Source organism: Mya arenaria, chromosome 1, assembly GCF_026914265.1.
Source record: "Mya arenaria isolate MELC-2E11 chromosome 1, ASM2691426v1".
NCBI classification, from domain to species: domain Eukaryota; kingdom Metazoa; phylum Mollusca; class Bivalvia; order Myida; family Myidae; genus Mya; species Mya arenaria.
Window position 1 is genome coordinate 37,135,572 of NC_069122.1, and position 15,494 is coordinate 37,151,065.

A 15,494-nucleotide genomic window follows, 5' to 3' on the forward strand; every position below is an offset into this window, starting at 1 on the left:
AAACGACCCAAATTGGATTTGATCATTTCAAGACCTTACACATATAAGACTGTCAAAACTTAACTTAACAGGACAATGAGGTCTCAATTTGATTCAACAAATTTGACTACACAAAACGACAACTGTGAAAGGGAAACATGCCAAACTACACTTATTTTCAAAAATCCTGACGATTAATAAAATATGGGGTTATGATAAGTTAAACAAATGTGACGTATAAGCTTAATTTGATATCGATGGGTCTTATTTGATAAAGAAAAACAACAGTTCAAGGGTCAATACGCATATCTAAACAAATAAATGACGTAATTAAGAGGATTTTGCCGTAGTTTGAAATCTTGAAAACAAATATGATGATGTAGGTCGAAGGGGGGGGGGGAGCCTAAAATATGTGTTCGTGTAATCGCACGGATGTGTGGCTTCTCTACGTCGTGATATTATTTTGTTGAGAGGAAATATTTCAATTAGATTAATATAGTTCTCGGTTGGCTCTCATGTTTCAACAATTCCACTTTCAATAAATAGATAACTGAAAGTATATCAAAGTATCAAAATATTTATATAGTGTATATTTTGTTTTGCTTTTCAACTACTTCTCCCTGATTGAATTATCGTTTAGGTCATAGCATACAAGTAACGATTGTCAATCGGGAACCAGCCACATTTGTATTAAATTGCATAAATTCTCATCGGAAACTCGTTTTGTTTTTTTAAAGAAAACGACGTCATAATCGCACACAATGATTTGTCTAGCTTAGTAATCTTGAGACATATCAGTCCAATTCCTCCAAGTGACAAACGTGCATTTGTACACTTAGAACTATATTTGCGTAGAGGTTTGTCACTAGTGGATCCAGGGGGGGGGGGGGAGCAGTCTCCGGTGCGCACTCACCCTTAAATCGTCAAAGTTTACTTCTTTCAATATGGGAGAAAAGAGGGAGGAGCGAAAACAAAAGGTTTCGCCCCTAAGCTATGGCCCCGTAGACTTCGATATTGTATAATACATGCTCACATGTCTGATGTAATCACTAAGTTGAACAAAGTATTTGTCTCTGAATACATACACGTAAAAAAAACGTCAGGAAGTACAATAAATATGTACAATGGAACACTAAAAACTGCATGGAATTAACAAGAATCGTGATCAAACAGTATATGATTAAACAAATAAATGTGAGTGGAATTCATTCGGATCACAATCAATAGCGTTTGGGCTTTAAATCAGTAATTCTTAAACAGAAACATGCTTTTAATTTGAGGGCACTTGCGTCAAGTAAACAAAGTTTCATTAAATTTTACCATAGATCAACAAGAAACCCTATTAATCCTGCCGGAACAGGGTGAACGGATGTTGTAGAGGATTAGAAATTGTTTGCTTAAATATTTAAGTTTCAAATGTAAGAGTTGTATAACAATCGTATTGCAATTGCAATATTATGAGTGCGCACTCCGATATGAGCTACGTCATTTCACGAATGGAGTCAGTCATTTTTTCATGTAGTCAAATAAAACTTTGAAATAAAGCGAACACAATCTATATTTAATTTTAAAATGAAATATGTTTACAATTGTGACATATTTTTAGACTAAATCAATCTTTAAATCAAACTGATATTTACAAAAAAAAATGATTGAACATATTATCTTGCCTCTCTGATTACGCTTGTATTATACCCTTTGATTAACACCATGTTACAATCAAACGCGACGTGCAAAAAATTGAAGAGCTGTGTCCACGCATGCAATTGATTTAAAACTTTTCGATGCATTCTGTCAAAAATAAGTCGTATATCTCAGGAGTATCATTAAGACAAGTCTAGCAATATGCGATTTTGACAGCAACGCTTAAGCATGTGTGAATGTTTTGTCTATGTTGGCATACAAGAATAATTGTAACAAGATGATAAGAAAGAAAATATCATTTAGGTTAAGTGATCAACGCTTTCCAACGAAATAATATTCGTAAAGGCCGGAGAATTATTAGTGCATTGTTAATTATAATTGATAATTAATTTTGTTAGAATGACACTTGTTATGGCTGACCACGTGTCTGACCCCGGTAACATGCATTTCTTACTTGATCTTACTAAATCGAAAAGTAAATACAACATATTAGCAGGTCTTAGTTGGTTCGACCCCGGCTTTTGTTTTTGATTAAACAAGCCATATATTCTCGAATTATCTCCTGAGTTTCTGATATAAACAGGATTAAGCTTATCCCACTAATTTATTTTCGGTATAATATGTGTAATTATTACATTCATAAGGTGTTTTAGCTTAAATTACAATGGAAATTTACTTTATGATAATTACTATAAACTAAACTTCATTTAGTGAACGTATGCCTATGCAAGACTCTGGCTTATTAAAAAACATTACTTAAGCATGTTTCGCTAAAGACCTTTCGAAAAATTGGGTCAAACAGATTTAAAGCGATTAAGAACATTAGTTAAACTAATATTGTTTGAACAGGAATAATATAAACGTCCGTAGGTGAATACATTTGTGCAGATGGAAATGTAACTCACTGGAAAATTCTTCAAGCTGGTGGTTCTTATTACATTCAGAAACAAAAACGAAATGGATAATGAGTGACTTCGGATAATCATTAACAATTGAAACACATTTAAAACAATAAAGACGGAATTGATTTTGAATTGAAAAATATGGTCACTCGATGGAAACAATGGATGATAAAAGACAATTTACGAACCTTTTTGCATCTAAGATAGGTCTTTGGAAAGACATCGAGCTCAATGAATTCACTTTTGTCCTGATTATTAAGTAATAGTTATTATTTATGCTGTGTTTGTTCTAAAAGATGAAATCGGCAGCTTTGGCTGCAATTCCAAAAAAAGTGAATGCTGACTTTCATACAATTGAGAGCAAATCAGTTCTTTACTTGCTAGTGCGCATGCATGATAAAATAAATAACATTCTTAATAAAACAATTTAATTACAGAACGGCTACACTATGCAGTTGTAGCCTGCTACATTAATGTTTGGTTTTCATTGCTCAAAATAATATTCACCACAAGTAATACAATTGTTTAATTTTCTAAAACGGATTAATAAATGTCAAAAACAATGGTTCTTATGAAGGTTACCGAGTTAAATTTGAAAGAAATGAACATTATACACGGTAGTTCTAACTTATGGGACTTAAGTAGACCACAGTTAATCTTTAAGCATTCACCAATCATTTAATATTTTTGCGCATTCTGCTATTAAATACACGGTTACAATCTTGTTTCATTAATTAATATTGTCCATAAATGAATTATTTAGTAAGTAGTTTAAAGTTTATGAGTCAAAACTGATGTTTGTTATACATGTGTTTGTATAGATTTTGAATAAAAGTGGCACTTTCAAGGCATTTGTGCCTCCTCAACTTTCTTAAGGATGCAGACCTGAATAATATACACAAAGCTTCCATCTATTACTGTACACACAATGAAATGCCAACATATAGTACAATACCATGTTTTACTAAATCTGTACGTTAGAAATTACGGACAATCAAGTATGTCGGTCGATTAAAAAACATGAATATTTTTTTAAGTCATAAACTAAAACATATCACGCTAATCGATTGACCTGCGTAATGGTATCACTTCTCATCAGTTCTCGCCTATGGTGCAAAGATACATCATACTCAAACTGCGGACACGTTTGATAGGAACATTACGCAAGCAATTCAAACAGATTAACCGATACATAATATGAATCGTATAAATACTGTTGCATATGCAGTTTTTATATGCATGTCAACAATCTTGGAAAGTGACATCGTTTCCTTGAAAAATTACCATAACGTTACTAATGTTTTATCATTTCAGCACAAGTGTCATCATTACTGCAGCGTTTCTCAAAACTAATTGAAGTGCTGCTATATAGGGATCACCTTCTGCAATATTGGTTTGATCATTAGGAAGCTTCTGCATAGCAAACAAGAAAACACGTCGCATCAGCATTCCTGCATTGTGGAAACCAGAGAAGACCATAATTGATGATTAAACGCAGAAAGTAAACCACCGTAAAAAGTGCATGAAACATTTGTTCCGTCTTGGAATTACCTGACAGGCATCCTTTCACTTTACTACAAATCGTACACAACAGCTATGTGATGTATTAAACTGCTAAAGAAAACCAAAAAACATGGATTCGATCGCTTTTCCCGGTACCGACGATGTTGAAAACACAACTTCCATCCTTCCGGACAACACCACTAACACGATCGTTAACATTACGGAGAGCTATGAGGAAGAATTCAGTCTTCATATGTTCGCCATTTTTGTACCCCTTGCCTGGGGCATCCTCACCTTAGTCGCCGCCTTAGGTAACGCTGTCGTTATCTATACCCTAATTCGTCATGGAGACAAAAATGCTACAAACTACTTTGTGATCAACTTGGCCATCTCGGACTTCGCCTTTGTCGTAATTGTGGTGCCATTCACAGCAACGTTGTATGTACTGCCTGAGTGGATATTTGGAGATGGCATGTGCAAGATTACCATGTATATGATCTACGTAAGTACCATACGTTTACCATTCCAAATTATGAATATTCTGTTCAAGCATTGGCATAATGATAAATTATAAGCAGTGAAATGTTTAGTTTGCATATTGTTATATCATAGTTCGTGTTTTTTTGTAAAAAAGGTATATTGATGCAAACTCTCATCACTTTTTATATTATTTTCGATTAAAAGTGTCGATCCAATTAAGCAACATGCAAAACTTTCTCGAAAAGCTTCGTGTAAAAGCTTCAAAAAGTTTTTCACAATGAGAACGTTTGCACCTTACACCAAATATGTGGGCTTAGGTTAATCGAGAAATCGGGGCTTGCATCTAAAAGTGTTTGTTATAACATAAATCCCTTCATTGACACAATATCAGGTGTATTATGACGAATTGTAATGAAATATCCTTGTTGATTAAGAAAAAAAATTGTTATCTATTATTGTTAATTGCTGATTTGTTAATGTAAAGTATGGTTCTATAATCTTGTATGAGCAATACAGCCCCGTTCCTAATATACAGATCTAAATTAGCATAATAGGTTGCAAGCGAACTTTATCATGCTCATATTTCAAAAAAAATGTCATTTCGCAGAACTGAACAAAAACTCACCTTCCGTCATTTTTTTCTGATTCTGATAAATTGTTTATGTTTTTCAACAACCTCTGCTTCAATTTCCGTTGATAATAACGATTAAATTATATCAAGAATCATTGCTCAGGGAATCACACTACATAGCAAAATAGTAGGTAAATTACAAATCGTCTGCGCTGTGAGTCGTATAATCATGTGTCGTCCAATCACTTATGAAAATTAACCACAGTTAAATTTATCCTTGTTCAGTTGGGAAAAATGGTAAGTCCATGGCGGCGGAGCGAAGGCAACCCTGGTCTGATATAGTACAGTCATCAGTTATGCCTGCTAGAGTTATGGGCATTGTAGTACGTGTGTTTATTGTCTCTGACAACATGTGTTCTAGGCGTCATTGAATATCTTGAATGGTTATACAGTTATGGTCAAAGTGCCGTTTTTACACAATGACGCCGCCGATGCGGACTATGACAATGAAACTACCGCTCTCATAACACCTCGGGAGATATAAGTGTTTGTATTCCTTCCTCGGAAACCGTTTGAAATCTTTTGCAACATTGAGCTTATCGATAAAAGCATAGCAAACACGGGTTGAAGAATGAGTAAGACTAGTTTAACAAGATTTTTTATTTTATGCCCATCCAGATTAAAAAAAGACATTGTAAGAACACATCGTGTTGTTTTGTCTTTTATTTTTAAAAATCAACAGACGAGCTAAATTTCAATTTTCAAACCTAAAAGTAAACGCATAGGGAACAACGCCAGGTTCTTTTAATAAGTATTTATTTTATTCAGCCTGGAATACCTATTCTTTTAAGTAATATGGGTAAAGCGTTATTTGCGTTTTAATGTATACATATCAACACACTACCACGAGAACGTTTTTAACATAAGCTACGAGACGAACACACTAATTGAATTTGATACAGTCGATCAGATATTGTCTTAATAAGTCATTCCTTTGGAAAGATGATTTTTTTAAAGTGACACTCTAATTCAAAACCAGTACATACACATGTATATCAAACACTAATTTGGACTGATATACTTTTAACTATTAACTAAATAATGCATTTATGGAACATATTGATTACTGATAACAATATTTTAACCGTGTATTTTATAGCTGAAAACGCAAAACTATTAAATCATTGGTGAATACTAAAAGATTTACTGTGATATACTATAGTCTCATAAGGTATAAATACCATGTTTTATGCACATTTCTTTCAAATTAAACTCGGTATCCATCATAAGAACCATTGTTTTCGATATTCACTTATCCCTTTTGGAAAATGAAAGTGAAAACAATATTTTAAATTGTGGTAAATCTTGCTTGGGAGTAAGAGAGCATCTTTTAGAAATAAAAACGCAATTTCACCAAATTTCCAGAGTAAACGACAATACATGCATTCACACTAATATACTCTTAAGAGGATTAATCGGTTTTGATAACCAGTCAACATTTATTATAAATTAAGTGGGGGGGGGGGGGGTTATTGGGACAAATGTCAGCAATGCTATAAAACAGGAAAATATACTCCAAAAAAATGAACATAATTTGCAATCATGGCAAAAACACTTTAAGTAAGCGTTCTTGGACTATTCTTGGGATTTGAAGGGCTGTTTAAGACTATTAAGTTAATTAATAAAATAAAGATTTTTTTATTGCCACTAAATCATTTATGTACGATAGTTAAGAATTGACATTAAGTGCACCGTTAATCTTTCATCTGTTTGTATATAATGAATTTAGAAACCTCTTGATTTTATTGCGATTTTAAAAAATACCGGTTTTGCAAATATTTAACAGTGCTATCCTATAGGGATTAACCTTTAAATACTTGGCAACATTCGTTCAAATATTTAATTTTTCATATGTTCTTAAATGGTGTATACAGTTCTGACTTGAAGTGAATCCGGATATATCTACGATTGTCCTTGTCCTGCTTTTAAGCTGAACTCTCACAGATGGAACGTTTTGAAAACTTTTTAAATTTTTGTCCTAGAACGAGCCATTTTTTGCGAATATCCATAGAAACCAGTTAAATAAGACTGCTGACAAAAAATTAGATCGTAGATCTTTATATTTAAGTTAAAAAATGATGTTTTATTGCCCTTTGTTTAGTTTTAAGCCATAAAACATTAATTCTCGAACGGAACTATGAAAATCTGCAATCTGATCTTTTGTCAGCAATCTAATATCATTGGATCGATTTTTGGATAATCAATCTAAAGACTAATATTACGTTTTATTAAGCGTTACTCTATTGTTTATTGGGAAAATGGAGCAATGCAATTTAACAGGAGAGTTCATGCTCGTAAATATTAATGATTACATACTTTTCATTCATGGCAAAACACTTTGAGTAAGTATTCTTTAACTATTCTGGGGAATGGAAAGGCTTTTGAAGATTATTAAGTTAATAAATTTAATAAAGAATGTTATTTATTGGCATTGAATAAATTTTGTAGGAGGATTTTGAACTTAAAAAGTGGACTACTAATCCACCATATGTTAATATGTAATAAATAAAGAAACCTATTGATTTTATTGCGATTTCGAAATTGCCGGTTATGCAAATATTTCACCGTGCTATCCTATATTGTAACATACTTGGCAACATTCCCTAAATATTCAACATTTCATTTGTTCTTAACTGTCCATCCTATAAAGCCTTTTCTGGCCTGGTCTGTTTTAAAAGGGTCATTTTAGTTGAAAAACAAAGTTTAACAACTTTATGCGCGATGTAGTTTGGCTGTTATTTTCAAAAGATTAGTTATAAGCATGCGATACCCGTTTATTGGTACCAAAACTTCATTGTGTCATGATAATATTAAAACATGTCAATATTGTAAACAAAGAACTAGCTTTATTATGGCTTGGGCCTGCTTGAAATCATATCCCGTTAACTCTTTCAAAGATTGCAGTGGTGTAAAATAAAATAGGTAATGAACGTAGCGTTTGACGAGTTCGAATGCCTAATACAACGGGCGTGTTTCTAACTGCAGCCACGAGACAAAAATAACACTAAAGTTGAATGCAGTGTATTGGAAGTTGTTGTAATATTCATTCATTTGAACAGATGAAAAAGCTTTGGATAAACTATTTACTAACCACTAACTCAATTTCACCAATGTACCAGAATAACCGACAATAAATTCATTCACATTAATATTGTTTCAAGAGACAAAATCGATTTGGATAATCAATTAGCATTTACTTTTAATTAAGCGTAACTGTATTGTTTATTGGGACAAATGGCAGCAATATAATAATACAGGAACATCTATTTTCGTACTTTCAAGTTTAAACATATTTTACAATCATTTACAAAACACTTGGAGTAAGTGTTCTTTTATTTCTCTGGATTTGAAAGGCTGTTTTGTAGATTATTAAGTTTATCAAAAAAATAAAGAATGTGCTTAACTGGCATTTAATATTTTGTGTACGAAGTTTGATGGTTAGAGATATAGCACCTTAAATCCTCTATATGTTATTTTTATATAAATTTAAAAAGCTCTAGGTTTTTCTTCCGTTATCATTATTTCGACGTGCTATCATGGGGGGGACCTGGCAATTATTCCTACATATTAAACACTTAAATTTTCCTTTTCAATTGTATTATTGATTTTTAATGTTTATACGAAAAACTAAAGAAACAAGCTTAGTAGCCAACAGTTAAACAATAAGCCCCGTTTAATGGCACAGTGTAAACGCCAAAGACATAGAACACAAAAAAAAATGACAAACAAGAAACATGGATCAACAGCACAAACCCCCACAAACAACACAGTGCATATATGCTATATCGAAAAAACTAGGTATGTTTGTCAAGTATTGTTAGGCAATGCCTTGGAACGGTCAATAAAATGTAAATTTACAGGTGGTTTAAACCAGTTTACATGCACAAACCTCACTCTTATCTCAACAATCCTAAATAAAGTAAAAACGTAAAAGGTAAATGTTATCAAAGTATGCATTAACTTGAGGAAACCTAATAATACAACACATAATAAAAAAAAAACACTAATAGGTAAACCCGAGTACTTTAATGATTAGGAAATTTTAAGTCGAATTTGCCGTTTGAAATTGATGAATCGGGAAACAACTATAATACGTGTTCTACTATAGACCTGTAGCAAGATATAAGCAAAGAAATGCCTTATTTCAGACAATGGAATTGCTGTATCAGAAAATAAAGCATCTACCAGTAGCATTAAGAGCAATAACCTGTTATGCTGGTTACATTTTCAAGCATTTAAATACATATTAAGATGAATCTTGTTTTTGTCTACTTAAAATATTAACTTAATCAACATGGAAAAGTGAGTAAACGCTTTTATTATAAACTATCGATTGTAAAATCTTATATCACATATCATTTAGATAAATCACCATTTTTACAGCATGTTAATATTTTTTAATATTGCATTAACATTCACGGATCCAACGAACTTATAAACGCACTCCAGTGTCTCATTATGTCAATCCTCTAGAAAACAGACATAAACCTTTTCAAGAGAATTAAATGGCATTTGAATTCCAGTCGATAGGCTAATAGCTACGCTTGAGATTATGTTAAGGAGAAAACAGGAAAAAAATATAAATGTTGCATTTTTGTAATAAAAAGCTAAAAGGAATATTAAGTTCTATAACCACTGACCAAGTTAAAACAATTCATCTATGAATCTATGTTTGTTTCGTTGTACGTTCGAAATGTATTTAAATAGAGTGAACACCTAAACCTATGTTTGCTTTGGGTGTTGACGAGCTAAATAAATATTGCGATCTGATCTCTCATGATATGTCGCCTAAAATGGATAAAAATGATCAAACATTTAATCAAATTGATATTTTCGTTGTTTGAAACAGTAAAATATCGTTTGAAAATTCACTTACAAATCTTTATAAACCACCAGAAAGCACTTATTATATTTGGCGAGATCTTTGATGTTATGCTTACCTTTTTTAAGGCACCAATGTTTAAATCTATGATATACTAAAGAAACAGTACCTAAACAATTGCTGTACTACAGTCCACCAATATTGATAGAAGTGGTTGTCCAGTTGTTGAATACAAGAATGTCATTTGGAATGGTCTGATTTTCAGTAACATTTTTAACAAAACGTATCTAAATTAAATAAAATGAATCCCTGTTCATTTCTATGGGTTACTCTTTCCAGCTTCTTTATTTATTAATATTTTATTTTATTTTATAAGACGGAGCTTTCTTTATCACTTTCCTGAATTACTGCAACATAATACCTTTAAGTGCTGAGAGTTGAAGTACGTGCAGATAAACCATTTTTAATAATTTGCAAGGAATTTTAATTAACAGAACTAGTAAGCCGTTTCAGTTTCTGCCACTGGCGATATTATCAAACAAAAAGTAGCTCCCTGTGAAGCATTAGATAAAGAAAATATATTGCAGGACAACATCAATTATACTTTAATTTCAAGTAGGGGAGAGTTCATGTTTCATATTAATTCCTTCCCTGACACCCACACTTAGCCTTGAAAAATATATTCTGAAATAAAGCTTAAAATAAAAAAAGAAAATGCGATCTTTTTCACGTGTTATTCTTAATAACCGTGTGATTTTCCTGAGAGCGATGCATACTTAACTGAGTAAGGAAGTAACCGTTGCATTGTTGTTTTGTTATTGCGATGAACCAACATAATGTAGGTAGTTGCATAACATGTAAAGAAGTGTAATTAACTTACAATATCACAATAGCAAATTAAATGTATAGACCAGAATCTGTCAATGTGCATTTTCCTCTCAACCACAAACATAAGCAAATGCATATTGTATGCAGAGGAGGTTACATAAAAAATGATATTTGAAATCAACATAAATATTTGGAATCTCTTAACGCCTTATTTACTTAATTTATCGTAAAAAAACCTTAATGATATCGATTATCAAAAGACCAGAAACATTTAAAAAGTAATAGATATAGGCCCTCAATAATCATACGTGTACGTGTGTGGGAAATCAAGGAATTATTTGGCTGAACGATTAGATTTTTAACATCATATGAATGAACTTCTGTTATGGTCCGTTGATCAGTGGGTACCAATTTCAAAACGCATACATTCATCTTGCAACCTTTAGTCGATTTGACAGCAGAAGTTTAAATTTGTACCTGTTGATCTATTTGTTCACCATTCATACGTAAAAAACAATAAAATAAAAAAAAAATATACGACTTCAAAATATTCAAGTAAGTTATCATCGTGTCAAGATAGTCAATATCGATAACAATTCAAGCTTAGCGATATTGTTAAAAATAATTATATTTGAATATATAAAGCTGTATGGCTAATAAATAAGATTTAATATAAAATTGGAGTCGGTTAATTGTAATAACAATGAGTATACAAGTACAACCTAACAATGTCATCGATTATCAAATCTCATTTACCCTTTGTCTGTTATGAGATTAAACATAAGTTAACCTAGTTGGTTTGCTTTTACTTTAAAGCTCATTAAATTTAATTGTATGACATGTTTAAATTTTAGAATTTGTATATATTTTTCTTTACTTCCTTATTCCACATGGAAACTAACCTGATAACATGGTAATATGGTAGTTTTGGGTCACAGTTGGGAAATGTCGAGTAGCCAAATACACTATAAATGATTGTTGTTGTTCCTCCCAACTATCAAAGGAATATGGAAAGGATGGAAAATTTGAATCAAATTCGTATTTGGTTTGCACACAGTGATTAAAACATTTGTTATTTCAGTTATACATTGATTAAGTGCATGTTCGTAACTCGAAATACATTTTTCGCTGCGACATGAAAAAGCAACTTCCAATTGCTCAAATTAATTTTGTTATACATTTAAAAAAAACAGATGACAATATTATTTCGCTTTTATCGTTGTTTAATTCAACTTTTATTCGATCTGCCACAATCAATCGCTTCGAGCAATACAAAGTTAATTTGTAATATAAAATAATAATAATAATAAATTTCATAAACCACATGGCATTATTATTTCGCTTTTATCGCTGTTTTATTCAAATTTAATTCGATCTTCCACATCCAATCGCCTCGAGCAGTTAATAAATTTCCCCTGATAGCATAAGATGCATTTTCAACATCTGTGAACACTCATATCAAGGTACATCCTTTTAGACGTCTGCAAATATTTTTAGTTTCATTGTTTCCAATAATTGCAGAGGGTACATATGCCAATGCGTACATCAAAATGAATGCACTTGACACACTCATAAATCTGTAATTATTTTAGCAGTTTTCAACACGCTGATCGTACGATTGTTTATATATCACATTTTGCAATGTTCATTCAGTTTATTAACAAGAAACAATTTCAGTTGCAATATAAACACTAAAATATACATGCTGTTCTTAAACCAGAATCGATGCATGATAGATCAAGTAAATTTAATATATATTAAATATCAAAAACTATAGTAAAGTGCGTGCCACGTACGTCGTTCAACAAGTATACACAATATCTCCGATAGGACACATAGAAAACTCGCGAGACAGTCGTGAGAAATGTTGCAGTATACCCTAATCGAAGCGTTTTAACATGTTAAAAACAGCCGCTTGTCCATTTCCTAGATATGTCGTACGATGCTATACGACTGTTTTATGGTGGACACACGGATGATAACAAATATCTACTTTATTTGTTATATTGCCCTACGACAGCTATTCGAATGTCGTATGACATGTTCCACGATCGTACGTCCTGTATCCGACGTTTGTTGCTTTGTTTTACATTGGTTGGACTTCGACAGCGTTGATCTTGCGTTAAGCAGCAGTCCCTCGTTAGCATTCATACGACAAATACATCGAACGTTTTATGTGATAAAGACTTTAGCACATACATTTGTAATGTACTTTGATTCCGTGTGTTGTTGTTAGACCTATACGATCTTGTAACGAAGTAATTGCTTGACTTGTTTTATCTGACAAGTGATTGACGGAAGTGATTGTAAATACTAAGTACATAAAGGACATTGGCCAAATAATGTTATTATCCATTTCATTGAATTGCTCTTCCATGAAATAGTGACAGAACACAAAGATAGTTCAAGACAAAATAAAAAGAGTTCTTCCGGATAAGTTTGATTTGTTTCGCTGACTTGCTCACGCTATAAAGGCACGTTACGGAAGAAAACTGGAGCTGTATTTTTATAGAAAAACTAGGAAAACTGCGAAAAAGTTGCAATAAAATGTATCAAACCTATAGAACAGTGCCACATTGACATATTTTATCGTAGTGAATTAATCTATTCTGATTCGCAATTACGTTTAACATCTATATATAGCTACGCACGCTAAAATAATGACCAGTTGCTCAGCTGCTTCCTAACTAATCTAGGCGTAGGCAACAAAAGCTAACGGTAAAATTACAGTGGGTATAATCCGTCTTAATCCGATGAACTCAGTTAAGAATTGTAGAGTAACCAGCCATATCAATGTGAAGTGCATGCGTGGAAGTTACAGAGCAATATTGCTTTGTAAAATAACATCATTGTGTACTACCAAAGCACATCGAATCATATCGGCTCTATAATAAGTATTTAAGTATTTCAGTTATCGTAAATCAGTCGATGACTGGCGATATCGGTAAAGAGCGTCGTCCAGCTAAAGGTACTGACTGGCTCTACTGTCGCCCAGTTTTGAAATAGCGATGTATTTGAAAGTACAAAATTCATAAACGACTCCATTGCACTTTTCCATTATTCATGTGTGTCCATGTTTTCGATGTTATGCAGATTTGTAGGGGGAAGAATGCATTTTTATTCTTAGACATACACTACGGTAAGATAAAGTGATTATACTTAGGTTAATGACCAGCTATTTTACAATCCAATTCTAACATACAGGCTAATATATATTTTGGAAAATATGCTTAAGACAATTATATTGTTATTTTATGAAGGAATTTAGATAGAGTTTGTCTAATTCAGAAACATACTACATCTTTGAAAATTAATGACAATATATTTAAAAAATATAAGCTTTATTAACGAGTTTTATTATGACCATCTGCGTAACCACAATTTCCCCAGTTTAAAAGCGTCAAAATAAGTTTATATTATTTCTGTACACACATCGTATGTGTTACGATTACCCAAGATAAACATAATAATGAACGTTTCTATTGTGTATCTATTAAGACATTGTACTTTGTTTGACAGCTGGATTTGTCCATATTTGAATCTCTATATCATGTTCTGCTTCTAATACAGGTTGCTCTTGTTGGATGTCCGTATGGAAATTATTGATGTAACTGTAACTATTGGATATTAATTAGGTCACATGCAATTCTCATTCTTTTGCTTAATATAAAAAGCGTTTATTACACTATTACGACCTCTGAATATGATATTACCGGTCCCGTAATGGAAATCAGATTGATTTAATGTGATTATTACCATAATCGTGGTTCATCATTGATTTCAGTTAAATAATGAGTCACTTCAAAGCGAGGCGTTATGTAAAACATGTTTTTACCATCAGCTTAAGTTTATATTTCAAGTGTCCTTTTATGCTTGTACAATTTTTGGACGATTAGGTTAAATTAATTGCTATTGTTGGTGACAAAGTGTTAAATAAACATTTTGAGGCGATTCCGACAGAATGTATTGTAGATACAGAGAGTTTGATGACACACACAGTACTATTAATATTTGATTGTTTTTTTAATCCAGTTAGCGCGTTAATGTATTATTCATATGTTTGATCAGGTAAGGGATGTTTGGGTCGAATAAGCGATTATATCCAGCAGTGTTTACAGTACGAAAACGACGATTTTTTTGTATTGTTTTTGTTTCAATTTCAATACGCGTGCATGAATTTAAGTAATAAATGTCAATATCCATTTAACAAAATAAATGGATCTGGAATTTCGCAGACTCTCGGCCAATTCATTTGTCAAATGCATATTTGAAGCCCTCTAACGATCCTAGTTATCGAGATTATATTTTTACCGAATGAACCGATCTATATTTAGATATAACGATTGTCGCAATAAATGAAAGGGTGATTTAAAAACTACTACGTCCATTGAATAACTTGTAATTTCAAACGTTCAAAAGATATAATGCAAAAATATAATTGGCTATACGGATACCATCGAGTATAAACAAGTACAAGACTGGTAATTAGGTAAAGTGCATTTCTAATGCCTTTGTTATGGTAGTAGAACAGTGAACAAATGTAAAAAGACATACGGTTGATTAATATTGTTCAGTGAGTTACCTAGACATTACAACGATAATCCATTAAGCTCTCCCGGATTAAACATTTGATGCTAATATTATAAATCTTCTTTCAGAGTGTTTGCTCTTAAAAATAAGACAAAAAAGATACTACGTTTTCATG

General features: G+C 32.2%; 1 protein-coding gene across 1 annotated transcript in view; it reads left to right on the plus strand.

Moving 5' to 3' along the window:
- Positions 1 to 15,494, plus strand: part of LOC128242098 (galanin receptor type 1-like) — a 60,786-nt gene that overhangs the window by 36,669 nt on the left and 8,623 nt on the right. Inside the window, exon 2 of the mRNA XM_052959178.1 lies at positions 3,840 to 4,530. Coding sequence (XP_052815138.1) covers positions 4,159 to 4,530 — 372 coding nt within the window. The 5' untranslated portion in view covers positions 3,840 to 4,158. The remainder of the gene's footprint in view (positions 1 to 3,839; positions 4,531 to 15,494) is intronic.